This window comes from Gobio gobio (assembly GCF_949357685.1).
Source record: "Gobio gobio genome assembly, chromosome: 15".
Classification (NCBI taxonomy): Eukaryota; Metazoa; Chordata; class Actinopteri; order Cypriniformes; family Gobionidae; genus Gobio; species Gobio gobio.
The window spans coordinates 38,148,024-38,170,404 of record NC_137108.1 but is presented as its reverse complement, the minus strand read 5'-3'; the positions used below and the strand labels follow the sequence as shown (position 1 = coordinate 38,170,404).

At 40.3% G+C, this 22,381-nt stretch overlaps 1 protein-coding gene across 1 annotated transcript in view; it reads left to right on the top strand.

The window, feature by feature from the left end:
• The window catches only part of col6a4a (collagen, type VI, alpha 4a), a 50,945-nt gene that overhangs the window by 3,079 nt on the left and 25,485 nt on the right, over positions 1–22,381 (top strand). Inside the window, exons 2-5 of the mRNA XM_079836529.1 lie at positions 12,966–13,063; positions 14,215–14,805; positions 17,842–18,396; positions 21,733–22,350. Of these exons, the coding sequence (XP_079692655.1) occupies positions 12,988–13,063; positions 14,215–14,805; positions 17,842–18,396; positions 21,733–22,350 (1,840 nt within the window). The 5' untranslated portion in view covers positions 12,966–12,987. The remainder of the gene's footprint in view (positions 1–12,965; positions 13,064–14,214; positions 14,806–17,841; positions 18,397–21,732; positions 22,351–22,381) is intronic.

Here is a 22,381-nt window from a genome sequence, read left to right as displayed (position 1 = left end):
GGCAGTTCAGGAAGCCATGGCGGCTTAGGCAACTCAGGGGACCATGGTGGCGCGGGCAGCTCAGGGAGCCGCTGAAGCTCGGGCAGTTCAGGGAGCCATGGAGGCTCGGGCAGTTCCAGACGTCTCTAGACGCTGGTCAGTGGCTGGAGCCATCTCTGGACGCTGGTCAGTGGCTGGAGCCATATCTGGACGCTGGTCAGTGGCTGGAGCCATATCTGGACGCTGGTCAGTGGCTGGAGCCATATCTGGACGCTGGTCAGTGGCTGGAGCCATATCTGGACGCTGGTCAGTGGCTGGAGCCACCTCTGGACGCTCAACGGAGACAGGGAATGACACTGGGCTCTGGACGGAGACAGGCTCTGGTGTGGCGGCAGCCATCATGTCCAAAGACACAAGCACGGCAGCCATCTTGTCCAAAGACACATGCTCGGGTGGCCATGATGTGGAGAGGTTCTGGAATGGCGGCCATCTTGTGACAAGACTCTGGAGTAGCGGCCATCTTGGCCGATGATTCTGGAATGTGTTCTTGAACTGGGATCCATGGTGAATCATGCTCTGTGGCCACCAGAGCTCGAGGCACATGGCCCCCTCCAAAAAACTGTTTAGGATAAGGATCCTCCTCAACCCTCCCCCACAGTGAAGGTGGAACCACTTAACAGTAGAGCGCAGCGTAGCCCATGTATTGTTCTAAATGGAGTTAATTTCTTCCTCTAGGCATACATGACCTTAAAGGCTCGTTTAGGCCATGACAGTAAAAGTCATTGAAAACACCATCTTTCCAATTTAAACAATTAGAAAGAGCACAGAACTGACCAGTGTAATCCTCGATGGTGTTCGTCCCCTGACGAAAAAACAAAATCTCTTTTGCTGGATCCATGTGTGGGTCAGTTGATCTGTAATGCTGGGTAGCCTACAACAAAAGCAGGATGAGGCGGATCCACATGCAGATTTGGGTAAAGACAGAGATAGAGAACACCAGGAAATCAGGAACAAGAGCATCTACAGTGAAACATCGACTGACACAGAACAGGGTAATCATAGTGGTATAAATACACACAGGGAAACAAGGTTAACAAGAGGGAGTGGCTAAATGGGAAACACCTGGGAGAACTAATCAGCATGAAAAACTACAAAGGACTACAAAACATGACAAGACAGGGAAACAGGCTGGAATCATGACAGATACATTCATCGACAGAAAACGAATCATTGTTATATACAGTAGCTCAACGCAGTTAGTCTAATTGTTTAAATCTCGTTTTCTTTTACTGTGAATACCATGTTTTACCATGCCTAATATCGATCTAGCTTACTGCAGTGTGCAACAAGTGTCTTATAGTAGCCACTGAGCGAACGCACAGAGTAGCATTTTAACATAACTTTCAACACATTCAAATTTGGTCTAATATGATAAAACAGTGCTGCGTTACCCATGACCGGAAGAAGTGGTCATCTGTGGCATAATAAAAGCTCCACTGCTCTCGAGCCGTGTGTCGCACTTGTCTTTACTCGCTCTCTTAGACAAGAGTGTGGTAAGGCAGAGCGGAAGTGGAAAAGAGATAAACCCCAAGTATCATATGAATGTTTATCTGCATGCTTAACCAGATACCAGAAGTCAGTGAAAGAGGCCAAATCTAAATTCCTCTCTAAACTCATCACTGAAAATGCAAATGGGCCGAGAATGCTGTTTAAGACAAGTGATTCAGTGCTAAAACCCTTACCAGCTCCTTCTCTTCTCTCTTTTTAACATTTTTTAATGATAAAGTGTTAGCGATCAAGGCTTCCATTAAGCCAGCAATACATCATCCCCCCTTGATCTGTTCACCAACCGATTCACTAACTTGTTTTCATCCAGTTACCTCTAGTTGATATTGTTTCTAAGGCTAAATGTTCCAGCTGTGAGTCTGATTTCATCCCAATTTGTATTTTTAAGGAAGTGTGTTGAAACTTTGAGCCCAGCTGTAACCAGGGTTGCCAACTTTTAAGATCCTCGGTTTACATGCTTTTGATACAATCGACTATAGCAGTGGTTCTCAACCTTTTTTCAGTGATGTACCCCCTGTGAAATATTTTTTCAGCCAAGTACCCCCTGACCAGCGCAAAGCATTTTTGGTTGAAAAAAAAAGACTTAAAACAGAGCACTGTGCCATCAGTGTCTGATTTATTAAACTTTGGAACAGAAACACAAAATTCAAACATTTGAAAAAAATTAACTATTTCGAACATTTTAAATGATAATAATCCATGACTAAATTTATTGCACATTTTTCTCATCACTAAAATGTAGTGATTCAAAACTAATGTAGTGAAAACAGTAATGTCACGATTCTATGAGAGAGGACTCAAATGCAGGAATGAGTGATCAGGGGTTTATTGACAAACAGCAGACAAGACAAGAAATGGTGAGGAGGTGAACAGTCCAAACAGTAGGCGGGTTAGGAGCACAATCACAGGCAGGAAGAGCAGCCACAATAACTAGCTCCAGAAGGTGGTAGACGGGAGAGCAGTTCTGACAGAGCAGCATGAGACCAGAGGATACCAGCGATGGCCAGGCAGGATTCCTAGGGTAATGCAGTCAGGTCATATCAGGAAACTCACCAAGCTTTCAGCTAGGCAAGGAGAGCAAGCTGCCAGGGAAGCTTTACTAGCAGGACAGGAACTAGAGACAGAAAACAAGACCAAAAGGCAGCACAAACACTTAGCACTACTAGTATAACACACGTAGGTATAACGTATAACGAACCAGCAACCACATGAGGGAAAGAACACACCTTATAAAGGGAGCAGAGAACAAGAGGAACAGGTGAACACACTCAGACAAACAAGGAGCAGAAAACATGAGGAAAGGGTGAGCACACTCAGACAAGGAACAGGTGAGCACACAATCAGTTAATCAATGAGGACTAGACAAGGACTAAACAAGGCGTGGTAACAGGAAACAAGGAGGCAGGACACAGGGAGCACATGGCAAACACAAACCAAGACAAAGCCATGTGTTCATGCACAACACAAACAAAGACACATTAAACAAAGACAAAACATACAGAGCTGTCAGAGGAGAACCCTGACAGTACCCCCTGTCCAATGGACGCCTCCAGGTGTCCAAACCAGGCAAAGAAATCCCCGGTGACACCAACTGGGGGGGCGTGTAGGGCATAAACATGGAAGTCCCAAACTGGCCAGGGAACACAGAGGGAGGGAAGGGGCGGGTGGGTACCGAACCTGGCAAAATGTTCATGGCAGCATTGAAAGGTGCTAGCTTAGGGAAACCATAACCAGAAAACATGGAGGGTGGGAAGGGAGGGGTGGGAACTTGATTGGGGAGATCCTTAGATACAGGGAACGGCCTAACTGGTCTGGACTTCCAACTGGGCTTGGTAGACTTGGGGGAAATGACAGAATGGGAAAGACTCTTGAAACAGTCTCTGGGACTTCAGGGACAGACACAGGACTTGACTCGGGAGCACCCTCCTGGGCTGCACTGACAGGCCCTGAAATGGGAGACCAAGTCCTCTCAGGATTGGGGACAGAAGAAGCCATCACTGTGACTGCGCTCTCCGGAGCGGGAACGAGCTCTGTGACTGCGCTCTCCGGAGCAGGAACGAGCTCGGTGACTGCGCTCTCCGGAGCGGGAACGAGCTCGGGGACTGCCCTCTCGGCAGCGGGCTCGGGGACTGCCCTCTCGGCAGCGGGCTCGGGGACTGCCCTCTCGGGAAAATTCCACTCTGTAGCCATGACAGGTTTGACTGAAATCTCTGTGGACTTGAGAAGACTTTCAAGACATTTAGAGAAAGCCTCCGCAGCACTGATAATGGGCAGCTTAGGGACGGCCTCTGTGACCGTGACTGGACTGGCATAAACTGTCTCTGAGGGCATGACATGACTAGTAAAAGGCTTAAATGACTTCACAGGACTTGATAACTCAGTATCCACTGGACTTGGAGCTTGAGGATGGAGGATAGTAGACTGCTTTGCACGGGCCCTCTTCTTGCGCTTTCGACGGGTTGACCCGGTGTGCTTAACTGCCTCTGTAGTATCTGCAGCTAACTCGGCCCACCCAGGCAGAATAGCAGTGACTTTCGTCGCCTCAGCAGTGACTGAAACAGATCTGGCAGACTCTGAAGTAAAGGGAACAGACTTGATTGACTGAGGGACAACAATTGACTTGCCTGGCATAGGAATGATCTTGGCAGACACCGGAAAACCAGAAGTTGATCTTGGAGACTCTGAAGTGGCTGGAACTGACTTAATTGTCTGACACATGACTGCGGTTGACTTGACTGGTGTTTGAATAACAGAGGTGGACAGGTCTGGTTCAAGAATGGCAGAAATTGACTTGGATTTTGTGACTGCAACTGACCTGGTAGCCTGGGAGAAGATAGCTGTTGGCGTGACTGGCTCTGGGGTAGCCTGAGCAGTCTCAGCTGACTCTGGGGTAGGTGTGATGGACTGGACCACCCTTCGCTCTCTGGACCTTAGTTTCTTGGTAGAAGCCAGGTGAGGATCATGAACATGACGTGACAGGTGATGAAGGCTGGGTGTTTTCTGCAAGCAGATTCTGGTCGACTAGGCATACCTCCATGACTGCGATGACTAAGGTACCTGGAAAAACCCCAGAAATCCAGACTCCTGAGAGAATCCATCTCCCATGCTGGCAGGGGATCATCTAAGCAGGTGTTAAAGATGTCCTTGAGAGCAGCATCATTATAATCTAGCCCCACGGCCATGGTCCAGAAAAACTGGGCAAAGCCCCCCACATCCAAATCCTCCTGGCGAATAGCAGTCAAACCTCGATGACGGGCCACTATCTGCTGGATGTTAGCAGGTGGTAGGATTCTGATACTCATTCTGCTGAGTCCAATGTTGGCTGGTTCGTTCTGTCACGATTCTATGAGAGAGGACTCAAATGCAGGAATGAGTGATCAGGGGTTTATTGACAAACAGCAGACAAGACAAGAAATGGTGAGGAGGTGAACAGTCCAAACAGTAGGCGGGTTAGGAGCACAATCACAGGCAGGAAGAGCAGCCACAATTACTAGCTCCAGAAGGTGGTAGACGGGAGAGCAGTTCTGACAGAGCAGCATGAGACCAGAGGATACCAGCGATGGCCAGGCAGGATTCCTAGGGTAATGCAGTCAGGTCATATCAGGAAACTCACCAAGCTTTCAGCTAGGCAAGGAGAGCAAGCTGCCAGGGAAGCTCTACTAGCAGGACAGGAACTAGAGACAGAAAACAAGAGGATACAAGACCAAAAGGCAGCACAAACACTTAGCACTACTAGTATAACACACGTAGGTATAACGAACCAGCAACCACATGAGGGAAAGAACACACCTTATAAAGGGAGCAGAGAACAAGAGGAACAGGTGAACACACTCAGACAAACAAGGAGCAGAAAACATGAGGAAAGGGTGAGCACACTCAGACAAGGAACAGGTGAGCACACAATCAGTTAATCAATGAGGACTAGACAAGAGGCTTGTTTGAGATGAGCGAAATCTGCGCAGAACCGATCACCGGTGATCAGCGCGAGATGCATTCCGGTTAGAAAAGTGTCCGAGGGCGGTCCGCCTTGCTCTGATGTCATGCCGACGTATGTCAAAAAACTCTCGCGAGCGAAAGGCGGATGTGTCGGATTTTGCAGTCGAGCGCAGTTGCTCTCCACCGACTGCGCAGAGCAAAAGCATGATGGGAAACGACTTGCTGACGACACAGCTTAATGCTTATTGGTTTAAACAACTGTGATGTATGGTTCTTTTTTTAAATGTTTGATTTTAAAACTCTGATATCATGTTTTTATGTGTGAATATTCCCAAACTCTCTAACAAAGGCGATCTCTCTGTGGGTTATGTGATTGTTGTCATATTTATAACAATATATATATATATAAAAACATGTATGTAGGCCTAATTAAAGTAAAAATTATTGATAAACACGTCTTTCGAATGGAAATAAATAACAAAAACTTTGGGTGTCTTGTTCATAATATTTATTTTCATATAAAAGTAACAGAACGTAAATTACATCCAGTTTATCAGCAACAAAGCGCACAAGTGTGAATCCCGCGATATCCGCCTTTGATCTCGCAGGTGTCTGATCCACTACGAGAAGAGAGAACTGTCCGGCTTGCCTGCACTTTTTTCACTCCTCCCCTCACTGCAGCCGCCTAGTCTCGGCTGAATTTCAGGCGAGGCGAGGCGCATCTCAAACAAGCCTAAGGACTAAACAAGGCGTGGTAACAGGAAACAAGGAGGCAGGACACAGGGAGCACATGGCAAACACAAACCAAGACAAAGCCATGTGTTCATGCACAACACAAACAAAGACACATTAAACAAAGACAAAACATACAGAGCTGTCAGAGGAGAACCCTGACAAGTAACCCTATTTCTGAAATGGAAACCGGGGACATTTCCTATTTGAATGGTCAAAATATTACTCAAATCTCATTTGTTATTATATTTTAATTAAAAAACAGGGACAATAAATTTTTTTATGTTTTTGTTGTTGTTGTGGAGTCCTATTATATTAGTATATTATTATTTTACATTAATAAGTATTATGATTTAGTTTGATTATTAGGATTTTTGGTCTGGATTTATTACAATAAAAAAACAATGAAAACAGTTAATGGTAAGCTAACCATTGTAAATAAGCAGTTCAGAACAATATTGTAACATGACTTAAAAAAACACATTACAAAAATAAAACATAAATATGATAAATAAAACAATTCATGTTATTTAGCATTTTAGGATTATTTTAAGCAGAAAGTATATGTTTTCTGCATATGTTTTGGTTGCAAGTGTAATTGTTTGGAGTTAGGGTTAAGGTTTTTATATTTAAGTTATAGTTCAGATGTGTGTGGTAATCACTGCGTTGTGACTGCGGAACCTTTGGGGACAAAACAGTTGAGGCTCTGTTATAAAGCACATATTACTTTAAATTAAAAACGAATATTTAGTATGTTACTACCTTGAAAGCAACAACGAGGTTTCTTTTGATATTTGACGATAATGGCGCTCTGTCTGCTCTCGACTACGTTCTTCATGAAGTGGCAGCGGCACGCGCGACCGACCAAGTAGAGTCAGCGTAGCAGCTGTATGTTGGTTGTGCGCTTTTTTTCCAATATATCTGCGGGTTGTTTGGAACGAGCTGTAAAACGGGGACATTACCGGGGACAACTCCAGTCGGGGACAGAACATTAAAAACCGGGACTGTCCCCGGGAAACGGGGACGTCTTGTCACCCTATCGTTGATCCAAGTGATTGACAGGTGATGCCAGGTGGCATATGACAGGTTGGGTCAAACCATCCTGGTATGGGGGAGACTCTGGGTTTTTAGGATAATGAAATTGAATAGCCTACTGAATATAAAATTCATTTTATGAACTTATACTTATATTTTCCTGAAATATTTATTAAAGAATTATTTTTAAAGGATTTTTGCATGGATGCTACTTTTTAAATATATGTAGGCTATATTTTAAAATCTCACGTACCCCCTGGAGTGCTTTCACATACCCCCAGGGGTACGCGTACCCCCATTTGAGAACCACTGGACTATAGTATCTTGCTTCATCATTTGAAAAAAGTGGTGGGTATTCAGGGTGTTGCCTTGCAGTGGTTGGCCTCTTATCTCTCTATTTGACAATCACGCTTGGGCACGTTACAAGGCAACTGTGCCTATAGTGTGAGTACACCCTAAATGTGCGGTCTCGTTCCGCTGCACTGTAAAAAAATTAATCTGGGGGCGTATTAAAGAAATGTTCTATCTTAGGTCCTAACTAAAGATATGATACGTTAATTTAGGATTTTTCAAACTTTTGTATTACAGAAGCAGATCTTAACTAGATTTAGGATTCTTATCCTATCTCACAAAATCTCATCTTATCTGTATTTGGGAAATCTTAAACCGCTCCATCGAGTTCGGTAATCAACTGTCAGGTCTGTTACCAAGCAACCGACAACGTGCAAACTGCTTCTGAGTTAAACCCGTAAACTTAAAATCAAAATGGAGAAACAACGGCATTTTTAATTCCAGCGCGGCAGAAATTTAAATTTTGATTAGCTCCATTGAAAAGTTAAAGCTGGTTTTATAAATTGCCTTTTGCAAAAAAAAAAAAAAATGTATGAAACGTTATGCTGCCTTCACGTGCTATCGGAATTATAGTAAATAGCCTACGAGTTTCCTAGGTAAAAACTGCACATGAACAACCCCATATTCTGAAACTTGAATGCAATGAGCTCGTAATCACGACTTCAGAAGTCAGAATTATCAAATTTCCGATAGCACTTGAAGGCAGCATTAGTCACGTTGGTTTGGTGTTGTTCGATATGTGCAAATTTAAGGGGCCGCCTCCAAAGTTACATACGACATTGGTATACACATTTCTAACTTCAATAGCATTTGAACGGAATGATTTATAGTAGGCCTATAAACTGTAAAGTGTTCATCTAGGTGTCAGCTATGATAAACACATTTTACATATTCCGTTCAAATGCTATTGAAGTTATAAATGTGTAAGTTCCAATGTCATATGTAACTTTAGAACCGGTCCCTAAATTTGCATATCGAACGTCAAACCAACTTTATGCCAGTAAAGAACAAACGGTAATGCTCAGTGACAGCTCTTTGGCATCTGTAATGTTGGTCGCAATTCATCAACTGACTGCAAAATTGTGTCATGGGAGTCTAAAAGTCTAAAAAAAATATTTTATTATCAAAGCACAGCACATCCTCTGGGTCCTAAAGTCTCTCCACTATCAAACGTCGCTGCTCTTCATCTTATATCATTAATCAATGTAACGCTCTCTCGAAAAATGATTTTTTGTACTGTGATTTTCACCGTTGGATTTCAAAAAAGTTTGAAGTTAGGACACCAGTGCGGTTGTCCTAAAGTTGAGACAGCTTTTAGGATTTTTTGTCGAGTTAGGATGCTTCGGTAATACCCATTTCCTATCCATAGTTATGTAACAAGGACTCAGGCAGATTGGGATCCATGTGCCGTTTATTAAAATAATACAAACTCACAGTACAAGCAGGCGTGGCTGGATAAACAGGAATATCAGAGGCAGGGCATCAATCGTGGTCATAACAGGCAAATGGTCAGGGCAGGCAGCAAACAGGCGAGAATCAGAGTCCAGGCAAACAAAGATCAAGGGCAGGCAGAACAGGGTCGTAAACGCTAATCAAAGCTCAAACACAGGCAGGAATAAACAGGGAATAACGCTCAGAAATGTAGCCAGGGCAAACAAGACTTCGCAATAACTGTGTGAGAGCAGAGTTTATGTAGGCATGATGATGAGGAACTGGTGTGCAGTTATCAGTCCAAGAGTGAGGGTGTATGGGAAATGAAGTCCGAAATGGAAGTTAGTACTCTGGTGAGTTCGACCTCTGATGACCGACGGTGGAATCTTCACCGGCGTTTGTGACAAGTTAAGATAAGATTATGCACTTAAGAAATGTCATTCTGTAATAACGTTTGTCCTAAATGCGGTCCTAACTGAAATTGCCATGGTTACCAAACAGATAAGATAGGATTCTAAAGTTAAGATGTTACTGTAATACGCCCCCAGGTCTCCAATTGAAAATTTTCTAGTGACTGATCACATCTAAAATTTTTAGTTGGCCAAATTGAATTTCTGTGAATTAAATTGCCTCAATTCACAGAAATTCAATTTGGCCAACTGAAAAATTTAGATCGGTCAAGAAAATTATGAATTGGAGACCTGATTTTTTTTTGTACAGTGTGCAACGGCTTTCAGCCCCACCGCTTCATACTACATTAACATTAAAGCTGCTGTGCGTAATTTGTTTTGTGTTCAAGATTTACAAAAATTATATAATGAGAATGTATTTTGTCTTACCCTGAATCATTATGGTACACTTATAATAAGTGTTTATATTAGGACTATTTCAGACCGGTCTGGTAGGAACCGCTACGGAGGAGCACAGTCCCTGCCTGACTCGCCATAGGCGTAAACACAGAACGCAATGTTCTTCTGCAAGATGCATGCAGTTATGTTTATTAACCGCTAGAGCTTACGGACTGCAGCTTTAATAAATCTTTAATACATTAGCTCATCCATGAATATAATTTCTGCCCAAGTCCCACTGGATTCTTTTCCACCGGCTGTATAGGTGAAGACAAAAACTCCCATGATTCCTCAAAGTCAAGGAGTCATCAAGCTACACCTTTAGAGGCGAAAATTACATATTGTGCCTTTAAGTTAAAATAAGTAAGATATTTTTTTTGTGATGAAAAACTACATTTTGCGTTCATCTAAAAAACCTAAATCTGTCGTAAATATTCTTAAATTTCCTCTTCTATATTTAGGGCAAAGTGTTTCAAGAACAGCAGACCACATCAAAGTTACTGCACCGTCTGGCTCAACTGTGCAGCTCATAAATTCATTAAACATGTGGCGCGGCACTGAAGGGATACTGAGTTTGAAGTTGAACTTTTACAGGCAAACAAACCAACAAACAACTAAATAAAATACATATAAATGCTTATAATATTATCCTTTCTTAATCTCAATGCTCCACGTGCCAAGGTTGCCTATTCGGTAGAGGAAATGTAACACAAGATGTAAAAACGTCCTGGAGGAAATTCTTAATCAAAGTGTTATAGAGCAAGTTTCTCTGTTAGAGCGCCTGAATATGGACACCATGTGTGATTTTATGATAGAAGACCATTTAATTAGTATGAGAGAAAAGAGCAGAATACAGATTAGATGTGATTTCCTTTAATCTCCTGCTTTGGGATGGCAGGCACATTTGGGATTTTGTCTACATAGGACATACCGCTCACAAACATGCATAGAGATAGACAGAAGCAGACAGACATAGATGTGTCCATTTCCTCACAGATGGGACAGCAGAATGTTTTGATTCATAAAAAAGAACCATCAATTTTATTGAGCATTATCTCTCTCCCATTCCGACCAGCCCAGGAATGTTTCATCAACCAGTGGCGTGAGTTAGGGCAGAACTATGTGCTATTTGACTAATGGCAGTGTTTGAAACCTGTTTGCAAGCAATCAGTTTGTTTGGTGCCACTGCTGCCACCTGGAGTCAGGGTGTGGCATCACATAAAGGATGGGATTTTTCTAAACATTTATTACATTTTGTACACATTTTGCTGAACAGAATAAGACAAAATCTTAGCAATTGAAATTGGACTATGGGAAGTCTGACATTTATGTGGTTGTTGGGTCTTTAAGGTTTGAGGTTGTGTTCTTCATTCTATGAAAAGATTGGCATTCTTTTCTTCTCACCACATGAAAGAGTTTGTGTCTTAGGCTATGAGAGCTTGATGGTCTAGACAGGGCCTCATTTGACCTTAAATTTCACAGCTGGTCTGTGTGTGAAACATCCTCTATGCTGTCAGTCCAACACAAACATTTCTTAACAGAAAAAATAAACACTTTTGTTTTGCTTACTTCACTGCAAGTAGATCATTTATTTGGTCGTTGTTATGTTTTCAGTTCAGTTGGGTAGAAGATAAAACTGAGACTCATTTCAGCACAATTGTTATGCTTTTCTTCATTTTGACATTTTTATCTGAATCAATTCAATCAGAAGAATTTGTGAATAGTGAATCTAATTTTTTGACACTGTTTATTAGTGATATGGGAACTTATATCACATAGAATATATTAATTGATTTCTTTAATAATTCCATAAATAAAATGACATTTTGAAAATATTTGTATCATTCTTTATTAATACTCACTGTTGCTATTCTATTGCTCCTTGTTTTAAAATATGTATTTTAAGGAATAATTTTATCTTTCTGCTGTATTTCTTCAACTGACTCTGTTTTTTCCATTTGATTCACATTTGTAAAAAACAGATGTTTGCTGGTATAAGTGGACTTCTTCAGGGGTCTTGACAAGTCAGTCAAGCACATGTTAGAGGTCATCAGGTATTACTGAATTGACTTTGTCTGGCTATCACCAGACCAAGCTCAATTTAAGATTGAACATTGGTCTGGGGAGTCTGCTATGTATTTTCTACTGCGCAAGAGGTGTGATAAATGAGCAAAAATTAAATGACTCTGTACGCAATTGGATAGTCCTTCAACCAATCAGACCACAAGAGACGTGATAAACGAGCATAATTCAAATGACTCTGTATGCAATATGATAGTCCTTCAACCAATCAGACCACAAGAGGCGTGATCAACGGGCAACGACAATAGATTGTAAAAAAAATATGGACGTAGTGTCTGTGACGTCACCCATAGGATTCTGAAGAGCAGTTTTGAAGCGCAAAGTAGGGACGAGCTGGCCGTTGCCAATCTTGGCAGCGCTTCATCATGGGGCAAAGAGGTGGGACGAGGGTGGAGCTGAGGTGACGCGATGACTAACAGACAGCAGATAAATGGCTATCCACCTGTCACTCAAAGTGGCCACGCCCTTAATTATGCAGAACTTTAAGGCTTTATATAATGTAAACGAATGAGTTATAAATAAATTCACCCCCCCCCCCCCCCCCCTCACAGTTGTCATGAAGGGCAAAACTAGCTGTATAGACCCAAACCACAACTTGTACCAGGCTGTAAACATGTTTTTTCTGCTGTAAAGTTGGGCATTTTAACATGGGGCTCAATGAGATTCTGCTCCCTTCTGGAGCCTGTCTCTAGCGGCCAGTCGATGAATTGCAGTTGAGGTCACTTCCGTATTGGCTTCAAGAGAAACTGCGGGAGGTTGCTGCTTGGCAACGACCCATCGCTTCTCTATCCGTCATCGTGTTAAACCCACCAAAAGCGCGCCAGGTGAATAAGCCAGTCTGTGATTTATTTCCCGTGTAACAGAAGCAGTAGAAATGAATGTACAGGTTTCCAGATTGAGCTGCAGGGCGGAATCAAATCGCCGGCAGATCAGGCTGGGTTTACCCAGTCTAGAATTGACTGGTATTATCATGCAAAATTGTTTTCTGTTTTTTTTTCTGTTAAGGCTTTCGGGACGCACTGAGACGATGGGGAAGACACTGACATTTCTTTCTGTTTTATTCATTTCATCCTGTTTCCTTGCAAGCACTGCACAGCAAACAGGTAAACACGCAGGTGACAAATATGTGCAATTACTCATTTACAGGATAATATGAGGCAAACAATGTTTTTATAATGAAATATATAATGAATAGGCTTGTTTATGGCTATTATTGTTCTTTAAAGGTGCAGTGTGTAGTATTTATGAGGATTTGTTGACAGAAATGCAATATAATTTACATAAATATGTTTTCAGTGGTGTATAAAGACCTTACATAATGAACCGTTATGTTTTTATTACCTTAGAATGAGCAATTTCTATCTACACACACCGCGGGACCCCTTACAGTGAAAACGTCTTTTTGCGCTGCCATGTTTCTACAGTAGCCCTAAACAGACAAACTGCATACAGAGCGTTAGCTACTCTCTGCTCTCTCCAACGACAACATTTTTGTCCTGTGTCAGCCATCGTAGCCATGTGCTTTGAAAGGGAGGGGTGATACACAACCTCACCACAAGATGCCTCTAAAATTCACACACTGCACCTTTTAAAAAAGAAGACTTCTGAAGCTGTACAAAATAATTAACAATAACTTCAATAACTTACTGGATAGAGTCACTTTTTGGATAGAATATTATTGGCAAAAGCCCAGATGTAATAGATAGCCAACTAATGTTGAATGTTTTGTGCTTTTAGTGTTGTGATTTTTGATCATATTTATTCTACCTTTTGAAAGTTTGTGGTCAGTAATATTTTTCTTTTTGGATCAAACTAATAATTTTTTTCAGCAAGGCTGACAGTAAATTGTTTCAAAACAATTCTATGAAACAAATTCTATTTCAAATAAATTCTATACTTTTGAACTTTCTATTCATCAAAAAATATTTTATGTATATTATGTAATATTTTATGTATATATACATTAATATATGTATATTTTAATGTTTCTTGAGCACCGAATCAGCAAATTTGAATGATTTCTAAAGGATCATGTGACACTGAAGACTGGAGTAATGATGCTGAAAATTCAGCTAACTATATAAACTATATTGCCTTTAAAAAAAAAAAACCTTTAAATGGTAATACTATTTCAGAATATTACATTATTTACTGTATTTTTGATCGAATAAATGAGTGAGCATAAGAAAAGTCTGAAAATCTTACCATTATATATGTCTAGACTGTTATGTGCCTATTGTACTCTCATTTATAGGATGCCTGGATGAAAAACCGGCATATGACATTGTATTCCTCATGGATGGTTCTAGCAGCATCAGTACTCGAGACTCCCTGGAGATCAAGGCGTTCATGCAAACTTTCGTGGCTGGTTTGGACATTGACACTAAAAATGTACAAGTTGGCGTTGCTCAATTCAACATAGATGCCCACAAAGAGTTTCTACTGGGGGACTATGCAAACAAAGCAGAGCTGTTAAAGAAAATAAATAACCTTCCATACCGAACAGGAGGCACATTTATGGGAAAAGCCATAAATTTCCTTAAGGACAATTATTTCTCGAGTGTGGGTGGAAGCCGTATCAATGAAAAGGTGCCTCAGATTGTTGTGCTGATCACGGATGGAGACTCAACCGATGATATAAAGGGACCTGCCAGAGATCTGCGACAGAAGGGTATTATTATCTTTGCTATTGCTGTCGGTGCCACCAATATGACTGAGTTGAAAGCCATCGCCAACAGCCCACCTGAGCGTTTTGTGGTTAATATCGAAAATTACCAAGCATTGCAAGGACTGACGACCACCATGAAACAGACAGTCTGTGTCTTGATGAGGGATCAGGGGCAAGGTAAGTTAAGTTTTGTCTCTGGTGATCCAATCACAATCATCCTTGTATTATTTATATACTGTTATAGGATTTATTCATATTTTTAAATTAGTTTTTATTTTTATATTTTAAGTATTTTTCATTTTAATTTTGTATTAGTTTTATATATTCCTATATAGCTTTCATTTTTTTTTAGTTTTAGTAACTTTAGGCCTGGTTTCACAGACATGGCTTAGATTACGCCAGGATTAGGCCTTATATCAATTGGGACATTTAATAGCTTTTATAAACGTGCCTTTGAAAACAACATTACTTGTGTGCATTTCGGGACAAAACAATGGCACTTACATATTTTAAGATATGTCAGTCAAGTTGCTTTCAGTTAAAACAGCTCATTCATTTTAGTCTGGGACTATAGCTCAACTTTTTAAGTTTCAGGTGTCCCCATAAGGTGACTGTGAAGTTTCAGCTCAAAATACCCCACAGATCATTTATTATATCGTGTCCAAAAAAAAAACTTTTTGGGTGGAAGCAAAAACACGCCTTGGAGCAAATGTGGGCATTTCTAAATTTGTGGGTGTTTTCAAACTGATGGGTGTTTATAAATCACGCAATGAAAATGATCCCCTTCACCTTACCCCGACCCCTAAACCCTACCAACACAGTGTATGGCCTCGCTCACTGATATAGTAACTCCTATAACTAACCTGCAGAGACCTATACTTGCGTTTTCATGTGTGTATCTTTAAATTCAAATGAGCTGATGCTCCCCGCCCCCTTTCCAGAAGAGGGCGGTAACTTTACAGCTCATGCCTCGGATACTCCGGCAACAACAAAACAGGAGAAACAGTAATGAGCTGTTTCCACAGAATAGGTTTTTGCATTCCATTGTGCTGCCTTTCCATACTATTAATTTCCATGTAAACATACTAGACGGACCTTACATCCGTTTTTTAAACTTCCTTTAACCTGAGCACTGCATTTTTAGAATGGCGTACTGCACGAGGCGCTTTAAAGATGCGAGGAGCAATCGCAAAGTTGTAGTTGTTTTAGTTGTGCATGTGTAGACAGAGATCGTTTCTGAAACGCAATGAAAACGCAAGTGTAGAAGAGGATCGTTTTAATTTTAAAACGCTGTTTTAAACGAAAAGTTTAAACGGGGCCTTAGACTGTTGTTAGACATTCTTATGTTTCCACTAGCTGCTCTAGCGAGGAGCTAAACACATGGCGGACTGTGTACAGCTCACTCAGGGGAAGATCTAAGCTAACTAACAGGGAAGATTTTGTCACCAGTTATGGGCAGGGCCTGTCCATTGTGACGGCACAATGTATAGAAATGCAAATGACTCATTTTGAGACACTGTTTATGATTATGGGATATATAACATTGTTTTACCATATATGGTGGTTGTGTACACACACACTGCTGACACACATTTATGTTCACTCAACATTTAAAAGTGAATTTTGCTAATAGGTCCCCTTTAAACTTAGGGGAGCGTGGGGCACAACCTAACGCAGGGTTAGTTGTAACACGCATGGTTTAACACTTTCCACACATGCCAGGATGACGAAACTTAGTGTATTTACTAGTTGCCATATCAACATTATTTAGAGAAAAAATAGCGCCAAAATTAAAAAATCTTTGGAAGATATCACTGAACATTTATTTAACCATAGCAAAAGTACATTTCTTACTTAAGTTTATTTTTCATCTCAGTTTTTTGTGTTTATTTAAAATAAGACAAATCCGATAATATTTTAATCTTATATCTGTTATTTAACAATTGAGATGGTTCTTTAATGCTGATCTTACCAGCAGAAGACATGATCCAAGATTTAAATCCCAGTTGTGCAGATGGGGTGTGTTGTAACACTGCGTTACAATGAGCCCCTATTAGAAATATGCCATTATGTTCTTTTATGAATTCGTTTGAGAAACCATGAGAAAAGGGTGAATAATGACTGAGAGTCAATGTTCAGAAATTATTCATTATTATTATGTTTTTAACTATGCTGTATAGATGTATTTAGCGATGTGTTTGTTGTCAAACTCAAAAATGTGTATATATTTAATGATTAAAAAATGCCATTATTTTATTTAAAAAAGTTAATAATTGTATTTTATTGACAAAATATTTTAGTTTGATTATATCAGATAACATTTTAAGCTGTTATTTGGTCATGTTACAATGTGCCCCCTCACATGTTACAATATACTCCACCTATGGGGCATATTGTCACATTTCACTTCCATTCTTTTGGGGTAAATCAAGAAAAAAAGTATACACTGTATTAATGAAACAAAACCACATAATTGTACTAGACGTGTGAAATTAATGTGGGAAAAAGTAAATACTCTGAACCCCAAGTGGATTTACACAAACTGGGACTGTCAAAAAGCTTTAGGTTGTGCCCCGCTCTCCCCTACTCATTTTAGTTGGTTGCCAAGGCAATATTTCTCAAGTTTTTCATCTAATATTTATATTTTATTCTGATATTATGACTTATATAATTTATGTCTAACTGATATCACCACTTCACTGTGTTACTGAAAGTACACACACCCACAAAAAGTAAAAAATAAATACAATTTAAATTTACATCAAGCATGCCGAAGAATCTTACGTTTTTATTGAAAAGCTGAGGCTTAGTGGGCTGTACACATGCTCAGTAGAAATATAAAAAGTCCAGACATAAAGACATTATAAATAAATAATAATAATAAAAAAAATATTTTTTATATATATGTATGTATATATATATATATATATATATATATATATATATATATATATATATATATATATATATATATATATATATATATATATATATATATATATATATATATATATATATATATATTCCAGTATATGACTGATAGGTGAGTGGGAGGTTTTTTCCCAGTGTTTTTCTTTGTAAACATGCACTACAGATGTGTTTGACCTATGTCTTTTGCAGCATCTTGTGCATGATGGTTGATTTGTAATAGTTTACTGTGTAATATGTTTAATATTCATGTATTCATGTGCAAATGCATAAAATCTGTTTCAGCTCTTGCCCCAAAGTTTGCTGATGTATTTGTTCTGGTGGATAGTTCATCCCAGGCGATGACACGGCAGATAAGGGAACTTCTCAACCAACTGGCTGTGCAGCTCAATGTGGGTGATGGATCTCATAAGATCGCTCTGGCTCAGTTTGGCGAGAACGTTGTCAAAGAGTTCCTGTTCACTGACTACCAAACCACGAAAAAAGCCATTGAATACATAAATCGGTTCCAGCCCAGGCCAAACGGAGAGCGAAAATTAGGAAAAGCCCTAGATTATGTTCGTACTCACTTTCTTAACACGGCGTCCGGCAGCAGAATTGCTAAAGGCTACAAGCAGTATCTGCTGGTGCTGAGAACAGGGAACTCATTCGACTCCGCTGGGAGGGCCATAGAAACAATGAAGAATGAGGATGTGACCGTTATTGATGTCAGATTTGAAGCAAATTTACGCTACCTGTCACCTACTCTACGGACTTTCCAGATTGACCAGAATATTGTGGATATTGCTTCAGACATCACAAAAAGGATTCAGGAAAAAGAAACTTTCAATGTTACAGGAGGTTAGTTTTCCTTTATTTAACTATTTAATTATGAATGATATGGTCTTAAAGGTGCATTAAGTAAGTTTGATATAAGACATATTGACACATAAGAATATTTTTTTTTATTAAAATGTGACATAGAAGCTGTTTTAGTCTACATAAGGTGGGTCCCCTCATGGTGGCCACCATGTTAAGATCATGACAAGCCACGTTTTGCAACCATATAATAAACACAACTCAACCTTTTGAGGTTTTCCAGAAAATGTTAAAGGGATAGTTCACCCAAAAATGTCATACTCGCCCTCTTGTTCTAAACCTGTATGAATTTCTTTCTTCTGCTGAACACAAAATAAGATATTAAAACAAACAGTTGATGGGCCTAGTTGACTTCCATGTATGTCAATGCCAAGTATGGCACTGTAAAATGTGATCAGTTGACTTAACTTAACAAAAGCGAGGAAACCCGAAACCCGCCTTTGTGCGTAATTGAAAAAATTAAGTTATGTGGAATTATCAAGTTCACATAACTTAATCTTTTCAATTACGCATGAAGTTTATTACTTAATCATTTTAAGGCAACAGGTTTCCTCACTTTTTTAAGTTAAGTCAACTGATCACTTTTTACATGGATGTCAATGGGGCCCATCAACTGTTTGGTAATCGACATTCTTCAAAATATCTTCTTTTGTGTTCAGCAGAGGAAAGAAACTTATACAGGTTTTGGAACAAACTTTAAAAAAAATTGTTTTACTTATGTTGCATACCAGTAGCCTGACAAGCCAGACCCACATCAAGATGTTTGGTCTGGAAACTCACCATTGACAGGGCTCAATCCGAGGGATTGTCTTTGCCTTTCAAATTCCCTCTGCATGCAATTGGATAGCGCCACAACCAACCAGAGCAAAGAAGAAGGTGAAGCCAAGCTAACGTTAGTTGATAGACTTTCACCGTATCCGGTAGGCAAAAGTTTGAACATATCTTCTTTTCTTAAGAATGACTTCAGTGCCGTTCTTTGTTCTTTTCTCAAAGAATAGCTTAACTCCAAGTCTTCTAGAGTCGCGGCCAAAGCCGATTCAAAAGGCAGCTGTGCGTCAGCTTCTTTGTTTACGAGTAGCACGCAGAACCTCCGCAACTCTGCCGTGATGTGCCGTCATTATGTTAAGCCCGCCAACCGACTCTACACACGCTGTGATTGGCCTGACCAGAGTTTGGTTTTTCCAGCTCTCAGGTCTACCGAGAGTTGCTAGACTACACTCGCGGCAAAATACATTTTCTGCCGCTAGGGTGCGTCTAGATTTCTAGGCTAGCATACCAGTCAATCTGTGGTAGCATCTCATAAATGCCATGGGTACTCCAGAGCTGCTGCATTGGTTGTATAGGAAAAAGAGAGTGAAAAATAGTAGATATTTAACTTAAACTGAAGACCTTTGCTGTGTTCGAAGTCGCCCCTTATACCCTAATTCACTATTCACTATTAAACAACTTAAAGGGATAGTTCACCCAAAAATGAAAATTAGCCCATGATTTACTCACCCTCGACTTGATCCTAGGTGTATATTACATTCTTCTTTCAGACAAATACAATCTGAGTTATATTAAAAAAGTCCAGGCACATCCAAGCATTATAATAGCACTAATAGTTGCTCTGTTTTTGAAGTCCATAAATGCATCTGTCCGTCAAATAACATGCTCCACGCGGCTCCGGGGTTTTAATAAAGGCCTTCTGAAGCGAATTGATGCGTTTCTATAAGAAAATTAACCCTATTTAAAACTTTCGGCTGACCGCCTTCCGTATTCAATTTATGGAGGAATTTTTTTTATTTATTCGGATGACTTGAGGGTGAGTAAATCATGGGCTTATTTTCATTTTTGGGTGAACTATCCCTTTAATAATCAATTAAAAAGGAATTTATACCTGTATGATATTACACTGGACCAGCTGATTCAGCTGCGGGTACCATCTCCTGGCGAGACACGGGAATTCATTCAGCGCGCAACTCAGTGCATTATGGGTATTTTCTAGCCATTGAGTGTACATCAGTTGTACACTCGTCATTGCATTGCATTGTGGGATTGAATGAGTGCACTCAATAATCAGTGCATTATGGGTATTTTCTAGCCGTTGAGTGAACATCAGTTGTACACTCGTCATTGCGTTGCATTGTGGGATTGAATGAGTGCACTCAATAATGTCCACTATGGTTTCGGACACCACTACAAATGGCTGTCCACTCAAAGAGTGATATTAAATAGTGATATTGATATTTAAATAGTATTTAAAGGTAAGGCTATAGGGGGCGATTTCGGACATTGCCCAAGTGAAATAGCAAGTGAAAAGGGCATTATTCTACATTGAAGCAGCAATATGCGTCATTATCACATGATCTATTTACATTGCAATCTTGAATTTTTTGTGTAACCCCTCCTGTTTGAACCGCCCGCTCCAAGCTGGGCTCAAACCCTGGTCCACTGGCATGAGAGTCTGACGCTCTAACAAGGAGGCTAAAGGCTGTAACCTCTAGCGTCAGTCGTCAGAGCGTCTCTTGAGATCAGAAGAGTGAGGTTTACTCGCACAGCAACTACTAGCTGGCCTCCGTTACTCCGTTATTTATATAATTTATGCATTTATATAATTAATATAATGCATATACTGTATGTATAATTGATATTCATTAAAGGGCACCTATTATGCCCCTTTTTACAAGATGCCATATTGGTCTTGGGTGTCCCCAAAATATGTCTGTGAAGTTTCAGCACAAAATACCCCACAGATAATTTATTATAACGTGTTGAAAATGTCATTTTGAGGCCTGTCTATAAAAAGCGCTGTTTTGGTGTGTACCGCTTTAAATGTAAATGAGCTGCATATCCCCGCCCCATCTTTAGAAGAGGGCGTAGCATATACATCTCTCCAGTGCATGGCGGATTGCATACAGGTCTCACTGGGCGGGTCTATGTTAAAGTGTCAGTCAAACCTTGCGGGCGGGCCTTTGCAGTGTGATGTCACACTAGAGAGAATCTGAGAACAGCTTGTTCTGAAACACTGCTTATGATTTTTGGGGATTAAAAAAAAATACTGGGTGGATTTTTTTCATTATAGGGTGGTTGTTTACACACACTATCAACACACATTTATGTTCAAACATCATGTAAAAGTGGACTTTGCATAATAGGTGCCCTTTAAGCATTTATATTTAAGTCAGCTTTATTAAGAATACTATGGTATCCTGAACTTAGCCTTAAAAATTTTATTACTTAGTGCACCTTTGAATCTTTTTCATTACTGTTAAATTTGACCAAACTATTTTTCCACCAGTTAACATATTTTAATGCATTTTCATTGTCTTCCAACAGATTGCAGATCAGCCCAAGTGGCGGATATTGTGTTTATTGTGGACGAATCGGGTAGTATCACCAGAAGCAATTTTGAACTGATGAAGCGATTTCTCCACCGCACGATTAGCGGTCTAGAGATGAACCCTGACAGTGTGAGGGTGGGATTGGTGCTTTACAATGACAGACCCAGTGCTGAATTCTACTTGGACACATTTGATAACAAGAATGATATTCTGAACTATATTAAAATCATACCATACAGAGGCGGAGGAACCGCAACTGGTGCAGCCCTGAAGTTTGCTAAGGACAATCTCTTTACTAAGAGTAGGGGCAGCAGGAAAGATCTTGGAGTTAAGCAGATTGCTGTTGTCATCACTGATGGCAAATCACAAGATGATGTCACCGTCACAGCTGCTGAGCTGAGGCGCTCAGGAGTAACTGTTTATGCCCTTGGGGTGAAGAATGCTAGTGTGGAAGAGCTCACAAGAATTGCATCCTACCCTGAAAGGCAATTTGTGTTCAATGTGGATAGTTTTCAGATGCTTAGTTCGCTGGAGAAAAGCCTCAGAAAGAGCCTTTGTAAGGTTGTGGTCAATAGACGTTTTGACAAGAACAATAGATTCCTCCTAAAACAAGGTAAGATTCCTCCTAAAACAAGTTCTTCATG